Below are 18174 nucleotides of genomic sequence, written 5' to 3'. Positions count from 1 at the left end.
TTTCCAGCCTCTGGTTTCACAGCTAAGGTAAGAATTTGTCCTCTGCAAATGATCCTCTCATTGCCAGTATTCCCCAGTTATTTCTTAATAAGCTAATTTTTGCCTTTATTTCATCATCTCACTCCTGTTTTAGATCTCTGGGAGAACAGTTAGCAATGATGCCAAAACCTCCTGTCCCACCGAGTGACAGATATGAAAGAGGCAATCCACCTCCTCTAAGGAAGCAAAGCCCTGGAAAGTAAGTCCTCATTTAATTGAAATTCAATAAATGAGAAAATAAATGTAACAAAAATAAGGACAAGCAACACAGCATGGTCTGATTTAGCGGTACTGCATGACAGCAGGGTCTGTGGATATCAAAGTTTTGGTTTATTAATATGCACAGGATGTTCTTGAAGCTGCAGAAAGGTGTGAATGCAGAAAAACTCTCTCCAGTCGTATCTGAAAGAGCCATTACACGGGGCATGACTCACTTCCAAGTTGGACAAAGATATATATGATCCATGTTTTTCCACCAGAGCAAGTTCTTGCTCTAGGGAACATTCTTCCATGAGTTCTGTTGCTATTGTTTTAGTGTGTTAGAAAAGGAAAGCTTTACTTTCATCCCATTGATTTTATTAGCCTGCAAAACTCCTTCTTAACAGCCAGCAGCATTTTCTAGCAGAACTGGATCATTCCCCAGCATTTTCCAGACAACCTGGGGGCTGAACTGACTGAGCTCAAAACAAGAGAAGAAATAACTGACATCTGCTAATCAGCCAGGATAATTTATCAGAGAAACAAAGCCTGTTGCTTATGATGTGCTCCAGCAGTGTTGTCAGATATTATAAATGAGTTCAAGGCTTGAAGACTAATGTTTCATCATTGTACAAACTTGTTTTAAGATCTAATCTTACAATCAATTAATCAGGCATTTTCCTTATAAGTAAAATCAAGATTGGCTAAGGACTAGAATAATGCCTTGGATTATGGCTGAAAATTAGAATCTTAGATGTTTTTATGAGGAAAAAATGTTTCTGCATTCAACAGTCTTTAAAACTTACTATAAATTCATGTTCTAGTTGAAAATATGGCCTAATGCACACAAAGTGAATGAGTATTATTTCTCCTATGATGAGTGTTTTGTTTTCATTTCAGGCAGAGTTGGCCACCACACAAGAAAAATGAAGTAAGTATAGTCTCAAAGCATATATTTAAAAGTATAGGGGTTACAGTAAAATTAAGTACCTATATAAACTAATAATGCTGGAAAAGGTAAACTTTCTTTTATAAATTATAAAGAATACTCATGGATCTTTCCTAGCATGTGGGGTGTTTTTAAACAGCTCTTCTGTGTCAAGCTCAGTTTGTCCCTGTTTATCTTGGATAACACCAAGAATAAGGCCAGGATTTCTTCTATGACATAGGAGAAGTGGTTTTGCTTAAATAAGATTTGGGTTTCTGGGTATTTTTTCAGCTGACCTGCAACCTGCACTTTCAGATAACTCTGAGAGTCTACACTTGAAGGGAAGTTTATATCTCCTGAGAGTTTCTGACTATTTTAGGTCAAGATGTGTTATGGGACATCCACCACACATCTTGTTTTAAATAATAGCTGCACTTTAGTGTGCCAACTTTAAAGATTATATAATAGATAATATTTTATATATAATATATATAATACAATATAATAATATATATAATAATATAATATATATAATAAAAACATTTTAGAGGGAAGTGGCAGTGTAAATATTAAGAGTCCTTGTCTACTCAAAATTCACCAATATCCAGATTTTGTTTTGTAATACACTCCAAAGAACTGTGGTATAATATGTCTTTTTTTTTTTTTTTTTGGTCTCCCCAGGAAGAGGAAGACAGTAAGTATTTCTACAGTGATTTTTCGAACTTAAAATCTTGCTTTGTCTTAGTTCTAAAAAAAAAAAAAAAAAAAGTAAAAAGGAAATTATTTCAGAGTTGTTTCCTTAGAGCCATTTCTAAAGTCAGGTGGTACCTTGATAGGCTGTAAAATTCTTATAAAGTGCCTCATGCAGATTTATATATCAAAGCCACAAACCCCAGGAAATCAATAACTAATAGCTTCCTTCAGTCAGCCAGTTACCAGGCAGCAGGATTTCTTTTTTTGAAATAGATGGCATTAGAGAGATTTGTGTTCTGCATACAGCATCAAACAGCTGGAAACAGAAACCTGGTGTGTCCCAGTCCTCAGCAAACCCTGCTGGCACCAGGCTCTGTGCAATGTTGGCTGCTTTTATGAACAGAAGCAGAACTTCTTCCATGGACCAAGAGTGTTTATAAATTACTGCAGAATGCTGGTTTCTGAAATTAAGTTGGTAAAGTGACTCCACAACAGAGGCAGGACATTTGGCCAAATCTCTATGAATTATCACTGCCTGTAAGCCTCCATAAAGAATATGGTTATTTAAGGTGTGCAGAGCACAGTTAACCTGTTCCACTCTTACTGCTAGTTCAGGTCTGAGGACACTGCAGAAAGAAAATGTTTCATTTCATGCTGGGAGAAATCTCAGAATGGTGTTCACAAAGGTGATACCAAATCTGCTATTTAGAAGCAACGTGACAGAAAATGTTGCTCTGCTGTAGTTAAGGTACCTGAATTGTGGCTTATCCAAAACAGAACTTAGAAAATGTAAATGTTGTCAAGCCAGTTCCGGTTTATTTTTAATTTTATTACCTAATTTTAAGTTCTCAGCTGACCATATGAGCTTCCAATCTGTTACTAACACATCAAGGGCTGTTTATTGCATTCTATTTATCTAATTAAACAGCAATAAGGTGACAGTGTTTCTTCATTGTACTTCATTTAAGAATATCTCACATAGGATTTAAGCTTCCTTCTCTTCCTCTCCACAGCTGCCCTCCAGAGACCAGTGCCCCAGCTGTCTTTGCCCCCATACAGCTCCAATGCATTCCCACCCAAATCTGTCAAGCCTCCACCTAAGCCGGGATCCAACAGCATTCCTGCTGCAGAAAGGTTTGTTTCACCATTATTGGTCATTCCTTTTGAACCTCAATCTCTTGAGAGTTCACTACTGGGACTGAGCTCTTGCATCTACAAAATGCTAATTAGTGCTGTTCCTACTATCTAGAAGAATCTATAGAACTGAAGCTCTGTATCAGTGGAGCAGACTGTACATCAGGCAACAAAGAAAAAAAACCATGAATCTCTCTGTTTTATAGCAAGGAAGTTTTTTAAACTGATGCCTTGGAGTGGCTACCGAGAGCAGAGGCTAGACAAGATTAAGAGTGTAAAAGCAGGTATTTCTTGAAGGCCTTCAGTAGGTGTACCTTGGGCAGTCAAAAGACTCCGAGGGGCTACACCCAAGGTGGATGATGGTCAGAGTTTTAAATTAAAAGTTTGGTTCATTTACACATCAGGGGTTAATCCTCTAATTACAGTTTCAGGTAATGAAGTCATTTACTCCAAATTTTTCTCCCCCTAAATCACTGTTGTTAACGTCTCTAAGGGCCTGGGACAGTGAGGTGTCCTTGAGTTCCAGGCCCGGAGAGGAATTGTTGTATCTGAATGAAAGGGGAGAACAGAAGCTGACAGGCTGTGGAGTTTTAAAGCAGGATCTGAAAAATATAAAAGTCAAATCCTAAGGCATCAAGGCCCTACACAGTACAAGGCTTCCATCCTTGAGACACCTCTCCCATTGCTTGCAGGATTCATAGGAATGACCAGTCCTTTGGGGAAGGGATTATCCCCCACAGACCTAGGCAGGATTCAGGACAAAGGGGTCCTGCACACTCTAGGAGCTTAAGTGTTAGAGCTGCAACTCCTCACTCTTCAAAACTAAAAAAAAAACCTCAACCCCCGTTGTTTGGAGTTGAATCTGAAAGAATTTCACCTCCCTTTTTACTAAATTTTACTCTAATGGTTGATAATTCCTATTTAAAATTGTGAACCTTGCTGCAATTTTTTTCCCAGCTTCAACTTACAAATATTTGATATGCCTTCATTTGCTAAACAGAAGAGTCCCTAATTAAATTTTGATTTCTGAGGTACCATGCAACAGACTTAGACTTTGATGACTTAGAGTGCGCTCCTTGAGTCTGATGCACATTTTCTAATCTCTGTATTTTTTTAATGGCTCTTTGATGAATTCCTCACATTTACCATCGTTCTCTGGAACTGCTGACACCCAAATAAAACAAATACTGCAGTAGCAATAGCAAGGTCATATGCAAATGGAACTATTCCTATGATGAACACTTCTGCTTATATTCAAAGAGCATTGCCAAATTTTGCTGTAGCAGAGGCTCCCAGTTTGACTGATTCTCTCCCATAAATCAAGTCATGATAGGGTGTTTTTGTTGTGCAAACAAAATTAGCATATTTATCTCAGAGCCTTTTCAACAGCTCCTTTAGGCAGAAGTGAAATATGAACAGTAAAGGAAAGGAGTGTAGGCCATTTGTTCTCAATTAGGTGAAGAAACAAAAAATAACAACAAAAAATTGAAGAGTGGGACTCCATTTCGAGCAGATTTTGGATGTAGGTTGGGGTTGGCAGAGATCTCTGGATGTCTTCTAGTCCAACTCCTTACTGAAGCAAGGTCACCTTGAGCAGGCTGCCTGGTACCCTGTCCAGATGGCATCTGAATGTCTCCAAGGAAAGAGAGAGATTCCACAGCAATCCCAGCGACATGCTCCAGTCCTTGGCTCCCCTCGCATTAAAAAATGTTTCCTGATGTTCAGAGGGAACTTCTGGTCTTGTCACTGGGCACCAGTGCAAAGAGCCTGGCTCTCCCTTCAGGTGCTTTAAAAGATCCCTCCTGAGCCCTGTCAGCTTCCAGCTCCCTCAGCCGTTCCTCAGGCTGGTGATGCCCCAGTCCCTGACGGTGTTGGCCCTTCCCAGCTTGCAACATAAATGTGAAGCTGCATCTTCATCAACAATGTTACAGAAGCCACAAGAAAAATAACCCTGTGAGTGGAACCCTGCAGCGAGCAAGGCCAGGAGAGCTGCTCCCTGTGCTTCCTGCTCCGGGGGAAGGACAGGGTCACTCCCTGAGAAAACTCCACAAGCTGAAGGATTTTCCTGCACTGATCCTGGTACAGAAGTCTCGGTGGCCTTTGCTGATTACCTTATGCCAGATACTGAGCTCCAAGTAAACTTAAAGGTGGATCCACTTACACGAAGAAAGAAGGAAAGAAAAACAAAATGAAGAAAAGAGAACGCTCTCCTCACCCTGCACAGGTCTCAAGGGGCTCTCACATTCTGTAAAACAGGCACAAAGTTCAGATCAGGTGATCAGAGCACGGAAATATTGTAGAGAAATGTATTTATACTGACTACTCTTTTTTTTTTTTTTTTTTTTTTTTTTTTTTTTTTTTTTTTTTTTTTTTTAAACAGTGCTAGAAACCTGTCTTCAACTGGCTCTTTACCACCACGCTTCCATCCAGGTTTGTATCCTGCATTCTTATATATATATTTTAAGTGGATGAAAGTTGAAAGGTAGTTTCAGTTTCAGTGCAGTCAATATAACAGCTTTTTTATTTTTCTATGGTTGTTTCTGTTTGGACTGTGAACAGAAAACTATCAAGCTCCCAAAAGGCATCTTGTATACCTTAGTTAGTCTGAATCAAAGATTTTGGGCTTTTTTTTTCCCATGAAGTTTGGGCTTCCTGACTAGTTAAACCAGTGTCACAGCTTACTATAACCATCCTTTTCTGTACAGTACTGAGAGCTGAGCTATGCAAATCACTGTGGTATGTTAATACTCCCCCAAAAGTTAGCAAATGCTTTTCATGTGAAATATGCTCCCTATTTGTCTTGTAAGAAAAAAAAAAAAAAAAATCTTAGACATCAATTGTTTTACCAGTAATTTTTTTGCACATGGTAACAGCTATCAATGACCTACAGTGACATTTTTTACTTTCTAATTGCTGAGAAGGCAAGAATTGCCAAGAGACAATATTACTTCTGTCTCTAAAGGAACCAAGATGCCCTCAAATGAGTAACTGCGGTAAAGAAACTGATAAAATGTCACCCCTATTTCAAGTTCATCTATTCTTATGGACATCTGAACTGCAAGAGCTCAGTTAAAGTCCCTGTGCACCAAGGATGGAATTATGTAAAGACCCTGGTTCTCACAGAGAATCTGGTTTCAAATAATTTCTAGATGTCTCAGTACTAGGATGATACAAATACTTCATGCTTCATAAAATCAAGATCCTACACCCTGGGTGCACAGATGAAATTATTTTCCTGTTTTTAACCTTGTTTTTCTACTTTTGTATCTCTGAAGGCAGCAACAGCAGATCTCCTTCAAGAGGCCCAGCTGACGCGAGACCCCCATTGCCAATTCCTAGCAGACAGACTGTTCACCACACAAACACAGAGGAAGATGAGGTACAAAACATGAACCATAACTGTAAAGACAGCGAGTTTTCTGGTTTTGAGAGAGAACACCTTTCAAAGTTGTTTTTCTAGTCAGTAGTCACTGTCAGGACACTACTGAGTACTTTCAGTTTCCTTTTCTGTGTCAAACTGCAGTGGCTTATTTTGTCTTCACCAAGAAAAACAATAATAGCTGAACCCCAGTAGAACAACAGAAGTAAAATACTTGTTTGCTGGATTAATTGTTTTGCACAACTGCCTTCAAGCAGCATCAGGTTTTCAGTTCTCCTTCCACAAAACTTTGATGAGTAGAGGACTCATTCCTTTAAGTGCATTTTTACTTCACATTTCCTTATATAAAACAAGTTTAGAGCAAACCACTCGTGGTGATAACACTGCTGGGCAACCATAAACAGTACATTCATAGGAAGTCTGCATTATTGTCTCAGATGATAGTTAGAAAACAAACAGACAAACAAAGCAAAGGATGCCTTTTTGCCTAGTGTCCAAGTAGACAAACGAGAACATGCTACTTTACTGAAAGTATTTGGAAATACCTGTTTTTTAGCTTACTTGCAGGGGCATTATAGCTAGATCTGTAATATTTTCAAATTTATCACCAAAAAGTGAGCAGGTAATTTAAACCAACTCAGCAGCACTTTCTATACCACAATAAGTAGCAGTGTGATCCGTGACACACACACCCCCAGAGATTCTGCACACAGACCCACATATCCCTCACATTGGGATCTTTCTCTCTCTCTCTTATTTGCACGTTGCCATTCCCTGGCAGCTGACCTTGTCCTTGTCCTGTCCCCCAGCCCCAGGGCTCTCTGAGGGATGAGTGGTACGTGGCTTTCGTCAGCCGGCCCGAGGCAGAGGCAGCGCTCCGCAAGATCAACAAGGTACCTGCAGAGGGCTGGGCATCCCAGCCTTTCCTAGGCCGTGGAGACCAGCAAAATGAAGTACAGGTTCAAACGAGGCTTATCTGGACATGCGGAAATAAATTAAAATCATGAAGATAAATGAAACTATTCCTGTGGGGGTTGTGGTTACCCTGTGCTGCCTCACAGCAGTTGTCATGAGCTGAAGATGGCACGTGCACCACACCAGTAACTTGCACCGAAGTCCAGCTCATGAGGCTCCACTCAGTGCCTTTAAGAAAGGGATTTCAATGGAAGACTTGTCAAAATAGATCTGAAATTAAGAAAAGCAGAGAGAGTGGTACAGTATCACTGCCTTTACCTAAATTACACAGACAATATCAATATTTTAAGCTGTCTATAAATACATCACATAGGAAACGTGACTGGTGCTTAGCGGAAATGAACTTCTCTTCTGGTTAAAGTGATGTGAGATTTGGTCTTTGATATTTTACTTCCTCCTTTAAAGGAATCTCTCCCTATGCAACACCATTCCTACCTTCCCTTAGAATCTGCTTTTGTAACAAAGAGGGAAGTTTGAAGTAGCAAACTGAAAGACAACACGTTTCTCAAAATACCTAAATGCTTTAATAGTGCAGTTTCTCTTAGCAGAAAGGAAAAAGATTTCAGAAAGAAAAAACACTTAAAAGCACAAGTGCTCTAGTGAAAGTTATTACACTGATCAAACCCAGAAGTGTCTGCTATTTGTCATCTTTCATTTTTTCATGTTTCAGGATGGAACATTCCTGGTGAGAGACAGCTCACGAAAAAGTGTTACTCACCCATACGTGCTGATGGTGCTGTACAGAGATAAAGTGTACAACATCCAGATCCGGTACCAGGAGCATGACAACTTATATTTGTTAGGAACCAGCTTAAAAGGAAAAGAGGTATTATGTGTTTCTCACACTACTTCTCTTCATTGTAAAGCATCTCCTGCCTCATTCCTCATTGTCAGGTGACTGTTCTCCTGGGTTGGAATTCTGCTTATTGTCTCAGAATTACTCACAGGAGAATATTGTTATTGCTGGAAGTAGAATCAGGTTATGCTGTTTGCACTCCAGGAATGAAGGGATGGCTTTAGAACACAGCCATTAGAAATCCACGTGCCTGGTTAGGGAATGTTTGTTTACCACTGAGATACCAGATAAGGGAAATGCAGAGCTGAGAGCTAATCCGTACCTGCCAAGTTTGCAGCTCTGCTCCCAGCCTGGTGGCTCAGCCCCAGCCTGCAGGACTGTGTGGATTTCCTGGCACCAGACAGGCTGATCAGCACATTCCTGGCAGTTCTGATTGAGACAGAGCCCCTGAACTGATCAGCCACCTCTGAACTCTCAGGTACAGTCATCACATCAAGCACACTGACAACAGCATGTATTAGACAGACCAAGACCATATAAATTAATTATACAACCTTGCAGCAGCTTGTACACAGAGCTACTGAGCTACAGATCATGGCAGGAATGAGAACGTTGATCTGGACCTTATATATATCTTTATAATACTGATAAATATTAATAATTTTTTAAAAAGCCTTTTGCTTCTGCTGGTTAGTAGTAATTCTGATATTTTGGCCTTAGCCTTCTCATTTTTTCCATCCCACAGGAATTTTCTTCTGTAGCAGACATCATTAACCACTTCCAAAGAACACCCCTTCTTCTGATTGATGGAAAAGACAGAGGTTCAAGAAACCAGTGCATGTTAAAATATGCTGCAGGATCTATTTAAATGAAACTTTAGAGAAGATCACATATGATTCTGAAACCTACTGAAGTTTCTAAGCTTCAAGGTATTTCCCTTTTCAGCAAACTAAAATAATGAAGTCATTAAAATTCCGTTTCAAAGAAAAAGGACTAGGTTATTTTTAAATTACCTCTTAAATACAGTACTCTATAAATATAATTTTCCTACTAAGTGTTTATTACTCTCCATTAATCATACAGCACATGATAATTTTTTATCTTCCAAGTTATGTATATCCTCTTGAAATTATTTCCACACCAAATTTGATGAACCATAAATAAATATCCTGCTTTCATAGGAGCTCTTTTTTTTTTTAGAACAGAATTGCAGCAGCAATTTTGTTATTTGAAGTGATACAGAGTAGACCCAAACATTGTCAAATCTGAGGAGTAGACAAAATAAAAGCCAATTTTTTCCTCAATAACTCTAATTCTGCTCCCTTCTATGAAAAGATCACCTCAGATCTGAAAGACACAAAAGTTTCAGTGGCACCAAAAATCCTCCAACCCTGGAAGTGCAGGTGCCTGTCAGGATCTGTGTCTGGGTTGCTCAGCTGTGAAACTCTTTGTTCCCAGTTTTCCAGGAAGCCACCACGCACAGCACATCCTCTGTGCTACAGCACTGGGGATTCCATGCCTCAGCCCTCAACTGGAATTTTGTATTTCCTACAATTCTCTAACCTCACTCAGAAAAAAGATTTTCTCCACATAGATCTCTCTTTAGCTGTGTCTTTCTGACTGAGTCAAGACTGCATTTTTACAGGGAACACATCAACAAAATTATCATCATTTGATCCTTAAGTGGCAGAACCTTCCCAAATCTCTTAGAAAGCACACACAGGCCAAACTTAGTTCCTCTTGCACAATTGCTTTCTGTTTTACTGTATTTTTTAAAGAAAAAAAGGGACACTCACCATTCAAAAATATAAACTGCAGCTGAGGAACACTGAAGCATCCTGCATCAAGAGTTTTTCCTCACCTTTGTTAAGTGGGATTTATCCAACACTTTACCATGGGTTTCAATTTCCTTTGTATTCTGACAAGATCTTGGTTTGATAATTATGACTCTGTCACACCTTTTCTCCTTTAAAGCCATTGTGTCTATATCAGTTAAAACCCTGGAACTAAAATTCAAGGTAGCAGATAACTTTCATACAATCTGTAAATCTTCCCAGATAACACAATCAGATTTCATAATCAGTTTTACTTATAGAGATATGTTTTGTAAATGTTCCTTTCCAAGATGTTTAGGTGAGAGCTGGACTTCAAAGTTAGCAAAGTTCATTTCCATGCAACTTTGAGTCAAAAAATGAAGATGACAAATAGAATTTAAAAAATTCTTCAGCTGACAAAATCTGCTTCTAGACCAATATTTTTAAAAATTGACTCCGAATTGGTGAAAGAAAAGTCACTTCTAATCTGTCTTTTTCAAAAACAGTTAAAATTAAGAACAACTTCCCCCAGATCACCACTGACACTTGTAAACTGTAATCTATCCCATTTCCCTGCCTTGAAAAATCTGACAATCCAGAAACACCTCCTATGGAATTGTGTTTTATTAATTTTAAATAATCTTACCAGTGAAAGTGAAATAAAATATAAACCAGAATAACAAATTCTAACACTGCATATTTTTAAAGTAGAATAAATTTCTATTTGATTATTCAGAGAAATATATTTGGTGTAAGAATAAAAATACATTGCAACATTCAAACATGTCCACAAATAAAGGATGATTGAATATTAATTGCAATGAACTACATGAAAATAGTGGCTGTGCAAATCTTGGGCCAAGAAGATTTCAGGATAGAGCATTGAAACCACAAACTCCTCCCTATTTTTGTAGCTGGTTGCATTAGAGAGACGTTACAGAAACTGCAATGAAAAGTACTTTTGGTTTTTCAGAAGTAATCTGCTCTTCAACCCGTTCCTCAGCAGTATTTTTCAGATGAGGAAAGAAGCTCAAAACACAAATTGCAGTTCCTCCTCCACTGACAGTTTCTTATCCTGTTTCCCTGAGCACAACTGACATAAGAGAGCAGTGACTTAAAGTAAATTTCAAATCTTTTCTTACTGTTCCAACATATCTTTGTTTAAAATAAGTAAGCCACATGAAAAACTTCATGCCCAGTTTCCTGACCTTTTTAATTAACTACATCAGTCTTTCCAGCCCTAGTGGGCTTAATTTGGGAAATGTGGGTTGAAAAACCCCTCTAAGAACCATTAACCTACTTTTTTTTTTTTTTTTTCCCCCATTCCACATGTTTAGCTTAAAATAAAAATAGTCTAACTGCAGGAAACCATGCTATCATTATACAGTTCAAACTTAATTGAAAGAAAGAAGATGAAGAAGAAAGAAGAAGAAGCAGCAGCAGCTTTAGCAGTATTAATAGAAGACAATACATGAAAACGGATGTTACTTAATCTGTCAAACTCCACGTCTTTTCTTCAGCTTCTCTTAAATCTTTGGCCTTCACAGGATGGTTGAAATTCAAAATCAGGTCACAAAGCAGTAGCTGGCTTTCCACTGAAAGACAAAGGGCAGTGTATCAGCATGGCATTTATTGAATGACGGTGAATGATAATCGACAGACAGCACTGTTTTTGTGTTCACCTATCAATTCTCTCAAAAAGTTGAAGGGTTGCCTTGTTTCTTTTGCTTCTAGACAGTTAAATTCAGTTGGTGTTAACATGTTAGTAATATTTGCTTTAGAAGACCCCCAGTGTTCCTAGAAAGGAATGACTGATCACCTAGGTTTCCCATGGCTAACTAACACGATTCTATTGCTCTCTAACTACTCTTCCATTAATTTTTCAAAACACAAGAGCAAAGCTATTGTTTCATCACATTAAAACCCAGAAAACCAGGCCATTCACAACTGCACACTCTTAGAAGAATGTCTCACACAGTTTTGTGTTTAACTGGATGGTGAAGTCAGAATTACCATTTATTTTCTTCAACTCATTGGACATTGTCTCAACGTTTTTAATCGCAGCCTCAAGGTTAAACTGTCCGTCAGAATTTTTGATCACCTGCATGAAGTAGGAACAAAACATGACTGGCAGGGCAAATATGATTCATAAACTCATTGATACAGATAATCATAATACTAATGACATTTTTTCTTATGTAATATTTTACTGAAACTTCCCCCAGTTTTTAATTATCCACCTCAACATGACTAATTACGGATATGGAAGGCGAGTACTAAACACTCAGGGTTGGAGTTTTTTTCCTGTCACTTTCTTCTTGTAGAAACAACCGCAGTGAAATTAATCATGGCTATGGATTCCTCTCCTCATCATTTTTCATGTTTGTTTCCGACCAACCTCTTCCTACAGGATCGAAAATTGATCGAGAATGATCATTCAGCCACAAGATGGAGCCACGGTGACATTAACGGGATGAACTCACCTGGTCGCTATTAACAGAGTGTTAATGACCCTCCCCAAACACGCCCAGAAACATTTGCAACGAGTTTATAATCAATATAAATCATATTCCCTGACTTGAACTTTTAATTAAAAACCAAGCAAAATCTAGACACAATTAAGACTATTGATCATTTGAAGTGAAGGATAATTTGAAATTTCAAATGTGTACTATACTCCTCTTTAGGAATTTTTTTCCTTATGAAAAATTTCAAAGAAAAGTGCACATAGCACAATTTCTGGCCTAGTTATAAGCTCTCTACTTATCATTCAGAAATTCTAAAAGTAAAATCTGGAAAAACTCTGGATTATTCATAAATAATGTTCCTTTTGTAGAAAATCTCAGCACGTTCAGAAGCATGATCAAAAAAATTAACATACATTTAACACAGATTCTTTGTCCAGGTCTCTTTTCCTTTCAGTCAGTGGCTTTATGCTGAGTTCATCAGTCATGACTGAGGCTTCTAAAAAGACAACCCCCAAATTATTAAGGATTAGAAAGTATAAAATATATAAATGTATATATCTCACATAAAATATATAATAACATTTAAAAATATGATGGCTAGACATTATTTTCACTAGTATTATTTGAAAGTAGAGTCTATGAGGTCAAACAGTTTTAATTCTTCTTGAGGAAGCATCAAAAGCTTGGATTTTATTTATTTTACTTTCTTTTAGGGACAGGGTTTCAGAACTTTTTAGGAGTTCGAGATGGAATTACTAACAGTGAATAAGTGTATGTGTAATGGTGATGAAGAATTCCTCAATTTTTTTAATTGAAAATTTTCTGAGAGATCTAAAAAGGCATTGCAATTGGTTTCTAACATCAATTTATGGAAGGAAAATCTAAAGCACACAAAAAAGTCTTGACTGTCTATGGCGGTGCATCTTCCCCCGGCCACACTGTGATCTTTAAGAGACTTTAAAACATTCTTTTTGGCACTGTCTGGTGGTCAGTAACAGAGCTGAGATTAAATACCAGATCCCTGGGCTTGTTCTTCCCCCATTCTTCCTGCTCGTCTCTCCTTACATGTCAGGACACCTTCAGGCAAGCTAAAGTGTGCTACAGTCACTGGAAAGCTCTTTCAACACTGAAAAAGGGGGAGAAGAAAGGGGAGGAGGGTTATTTCACCATGGGGTGTGTTTTCATGCAGTGACATGAGGCAGAGGGAGCTCAGCTCTGGGGCAGACAGTCAGTGTCCCCCTTGGAGTGCCCTCCAAAAAGGCCTCAGGGATGGCACAGCTCCTTTGGGCTCCTGTGGGTCACTGCCCTGCACAGGGTGAAGCCCATGCACAGGAGCCAGTCCTCCAAAACTTCTCCAGAATGAGCTGAAATATGGTTTATGTTGGAAGGCACCAGAGAGGTAGTCTGGTTCTGCCCCCCTGCCATGGGCTGGGACACCTTCCATGAGACCTTCCACGAGACCAGGTTGCTCCAAGCGCTGTCCAAGCTGGCCTGGAGGGGTGTGCAGGCAGCAGGAGCACAGCGAGGACACTGCTGCTGGCACAGGCAGGATGGGCTGCTCCCTGCAGCAGCCCCGAAGCAGGAGGATGTGCAGAGCCCCCCAGGGCAGCCCCAGGGCTCTGGTCCCTCCTGAGTCTCTCAGCAAGGAAAGCCCTGCGGTGTGTCCCTCTTCCAGCACATGCGAGGTCAGTGGGTTGCAAGAGTCCAGGGAAGTCCCAATTTTAGGTGTGGGTGGTAAAAAGCATCTGCAAATGCTGCGAGAGCTGAAGAAGAAATGGAGAAGAGAGGGCTGAGGTGTCAGCACGGGGTGGTGAAAGGCAAATGAATTTCCTGCTGGCCTTTGAGGCCCTGCCTGTGGAGAGCTTATTGCGTGTGCAGCAACTAATTTATAAACAGTCAGTTCCTTTTTGTCATCAATTCAAATTCATGTGGAGTAAATAAGTTATACTATTTGAGCAAAGCTTAATAATGAACCTGAATTTAAGGAAGCCAAGAGAAGCACTTTGTTAGACAGATTTATCCATTTAGACCATGCTCAGTGTTAATCTAGCAATGACCACTGCCCTCAGAAGCACATGCCTGACTTCAGATGGAATCAACAGAACCTGCTAACTAATGACCTGGGCTTGGGAACTGCTCATTTCTTCCCCAGTCCGTGCTGTAGTACTTAGATCCAGGGACACCAAGCAGGGGAATGGCTGTCAGCACTTTTCTTTAATTTACCGGAACCACTTTTCCTGCTGCTCAGCATTCATGTGTATTTTGAACTTGCTATTTGGCACCAGTGGAGAAGGAGTAACCAGCACCTCAGAGGAGAGTGGAATTGGATGTGCAGTAGAGAACAGATGGACAAGGTGTGCTTGGGATGTGCTTTCATGATATTCTTTAAAACAAAGCATTCTAAATGTGTTGGTTTATGACTGAATTGCAACTCAGAACAGCATTTTCTGCTATGGCACAATTAAACTGTGATTCAAAGAGAAAACATGATATGCTGCTTACATTTTGGGGCTTTCTGGAATTGAGAACTGCAGAGCAGGAAACCCTTCACACATGCACTAATTCCTGTACTACAGCCTTTCGGTTTACAACCTCTTGCCAGCACCCCAGTGCAAACAAGTTAACTGTGCCCTTTCTGTAGCCTCTAAGGAAAAAGTCCAGCGGAAGTTGCTGATTTCGCTGGTAGAATACAAAATAGAGCTGTGTACAAGAGAACACATAAGGTGGCTTTATATATATCTTCTAAATACAAAAGAACCTACAAAAGTTTATATAAATACAGAGACAAAAAGCAAAATGGCATCCTAGCAAGGTCATGAAAATACTTGTGTCAGTAGAAGGAGCAGTTATTTGCTTCACTAACCTGTAAAGCAGAATGCTTCAACTGGTAAACCCATTTCTGTCAGTTTATTTCTATATTTGAATGGTTTTTTCCACATCCTATAAATAATTATTCACACTGTACTTAAATTCTTCTGTAAACCAACAGTAGAAGGAGAACCAGGATATTGTAATGACCAGAAAATTTAGAGTCAAAATATGCACAATAAATTGAGTTCCCAGAACCAATCGGAACAAACCAGATAGATTGGTTCTTAAAAGCAGAGCCTTTCTAAAAATAATCTTCAATAATATGAGATATTAACCAGCAAGATGACTAACAGTGCAGGAGATTGACAGTACATAGCATTTTTTTTTTAAAAGCAAGAGAGTAAGAGAGTAAGAGGTATTTAATTTTTGCACTCAAACTTACTTGGAACAGAAACACTTTCTGGATTTTCTTTATAAGGCAATATTTCAAACTGAAACACTGAAATTACAGGTTTAAATTATTAAATTATACCTCTATGAGGAGAATTCTCGTAGGTGTTACTGGCAATTTCACATCAGCATTTCAGTTTATGAGCTGCAGTTTGCTCTTTGCCTGAAGTAAACCCTCAGGTTTATGTGCAAAGATACCCGGAGCTGAAGCTCTTTAATCACAGGCTGGTCTGCTCATGTGTGGTACTTTACACACAAAATCCCTCTGTCCCCAGAAGCTTTTGGAGAACACACTCACTTGTGGCAGGTGAAGCTGTTCAGACACTTTTATGAATCCCTGATAAAGACAGAATTACTACCAAACCAATTCTCTAAGGAGGGGAAAAGGTCAGGAGGACCAGAAATATATTTCAGGATGTAGAATTAGGGTTATGATGAGAATGAGCAAGCTCTACAGGCAGGTAAAGCAGGCAGATCACTCTACAGCACTGCCTTCCTCACCTCTGCAACAGAATTACCTTAGGTGGAACTTCAGAAAAAATAAAGCAGTCAAATGCATAACCACTGGACAGGAGAGTTTGGAAACAAAGGATATACAAAATTATTTTCCTGTGTAGTAAGAGATGAAGTAGAAAAAGAGAAACCACGATCTTGTACTGTATCTTATGGTTACAAAGATATTTTAAGGAAATTGTTGCAGGGGGAAGTAGAAAAAACTGTATTGACTTCAACCCAATATTTTAGTGAGCAGCTTAATAAACATTTAGAGAGTCTGCCTTTTAAGGAAGTAATATTTATGCCACTGCAGTAATAGATGAGACATAAGGAAATCACAGAATCACCAAGGTTGAAAGAGATCTTCAGGTACATCTAATCCTGCCGTCTACCACCATAATCTACCACCATCCTTAAACCATATCCCCATGTGCCTTATAAAGTTTTACTGAAAATATTACCAATTGCTCTTACTGTGAAGGTTTTAGCTTTCATAAAAAATTCCCTAGTGGGTCTGATAGGAGAGTTTAAAGTTTCAATGCATGTTATTAAACTTTCACAGGAAAAGCTTTGACAAAAGAGAAACTGATTTTTTTACCATCACCTGAGGATAAAAATTTTTAATCCAGATTGCAAGGAAAGTCAAATAGAAACCAAACCAACACACACAAAATACCACGCAACCTTGACAAATGACAGTAATTTCTGATAAAATAATGTATTTCATAAGCTCTGGAGCACATGTCAAATTTTAAGTGATGAAAACTGGTAAATGCCGAAGACCAAGAAAAGCCTGACCAGACCATGGTACAAAGACAATAAAGCAAAAGCTTTACTGTTTAAAAGTTACAGTCCAAGCAGCTGAGGCAAAGAGTGGTAGGTGGAAAAGAGTGCTAAACAAATGGCCTTGCCTTAAAACATGCTCATGAAATAGGAAGAGTAAACCCTGAGTTAAAATGTATGTTTGTGCCAGAGAATAATAGGTGAAATCTGTTTTAGTTAATAGGTGAAGTATAATGTTACAGTATATATGAAGTGTAATGTTATAGTATATTAGGTGAAACCTGTTTGCTTGAATTTTCAGCCAGAAAACTTCAAGAAATTATGTAGCACACAGTTACAGTATGTAACCCATAGTACAAATTTCTGAGACTGTTTTTATAATACCTGATTAAGAAAATATTAAAAACACTAGTGCTGCACCCACATAATGAAAACCATTGCAGCCTTTCACAGAAGAAATGTAATTATTTTTAAACAATAAATAGCATAAGCTTATACTCTGTAGATAGATTGGAAGATGTCCATTTGGTGATCTGGAAAGATTTTTTTATGTGTAGTAACATGTATATAAAATATGTGTAATTGGTTCTGAACTATAGTTTTAAAGTGGTTCTTAACTGTAGTATTTAAGGTAATTTTATGGCCTGTTAAAGATTGGAATATTCAATAACTGAAGATGAGTGCACATCTAATGCTAATACAGATGGAATTGTGTGCTGAAGCTGCTTAGTTGGTATAAATATCTTTTATGCAAAAACAGAGGTATGTTTCCTGCAGCTCATTCATATATTACACTTGTGCTACTCAATTTTTTAATAAAGTCAGGTAAATAGGAGCAGAGTTTCTTAAAAGATAAACAGTAAATACCAATTAGGTTCCGGTGGGATAATTTGGACAACTAATCATAAATGCTATTTTTAGTGGAACTTGGGGAGATTCACAAATGTTTTTGCTTTCTTCATAGTCCAAATATCAGGGAAAGGGAGAGCTACTGGTGAAAGCTTAGCGCACAAGGTCTGAGCCACTGGAATTTGGAAGCACAACTGATCTTGCAGTGGTTTTTAAAGTGAAATTCAGATACATTCATGAGTTGAGTGGAAGATTTTCAGGAAGAATTTAGAAATTCCTCATGCTTTCTGGATTTCACAAGAGAAGTATTTCTGATGCTATCAAATATCTTCCCAGCTCATCATAAAACCATGGAAATGACA

At 38.6% G+C, this 18174-nt stretch overlaps 1 protein-coding gene across 1 annotated transcript in view; it reads left to right on the top strand.

Moving 5' to 3' along the window:
- LCP2 (lymphocyte cytosolic protein 2) overlaps positions 1-11401 on the top strand; it is a 29569-nt gene extending 18168 nt beyond the window's left edge. Inside the window, exons 12-22 of the mRNA XM_040078358.2 lie at positions 8-27; positions 134-238; positions 1138-1168; positions 1847-1859; positions 2872-2992; positions 5373-5422; positions 6268-6371; positions 7181-7264; positions 8017-8172; positions 8888-9071; positions 11294-11401. Coding sequence (XP_039934292.1) covers positions 8-27; positions 134-238; positions 1138-1168; positions 1847-1859; positions 2872-2992; positions 5373-5422; positions 6268-6371; positions 7181-7264; positions 8017-8172; positions 8888-9010 — 807 coding nt within the window. The 3' untranslated portion in view covers positions 9011-9071; positions 11294-11401. The remainder of the gene's footprint in view (positions 1-7; positions 28-133; positions 239-1137; positions 1169-1846; positions 1860-2871; positions 2993-5372; positions 5423-6267; positions 6372-7180; positions 7265-8016; positions 8173-8887; positions 9072-11293) is intronic.
- Positions 11402-18174: the final 6773 nt, after the last annotated feature.

This window comes from Hirundo rustica, chromosome 14, assembly GCF_015227805.2.
Source record: "Hirundo rustica isolate bHirRus1 chromosome 14, bHirRus1.pri.v3, whole genome shotgun sequence".
NCBI lineage: Eukaryota > Metazoa > Chordata > Aves > Passeriformes > Hirundinidae > Hirundo > Hirundo rustica.
The sequence above is the reverse complement of the archived record's forward strand: the minus strand, read 5'-3'. Positions and strand labels throughout refer to the sequence as shown.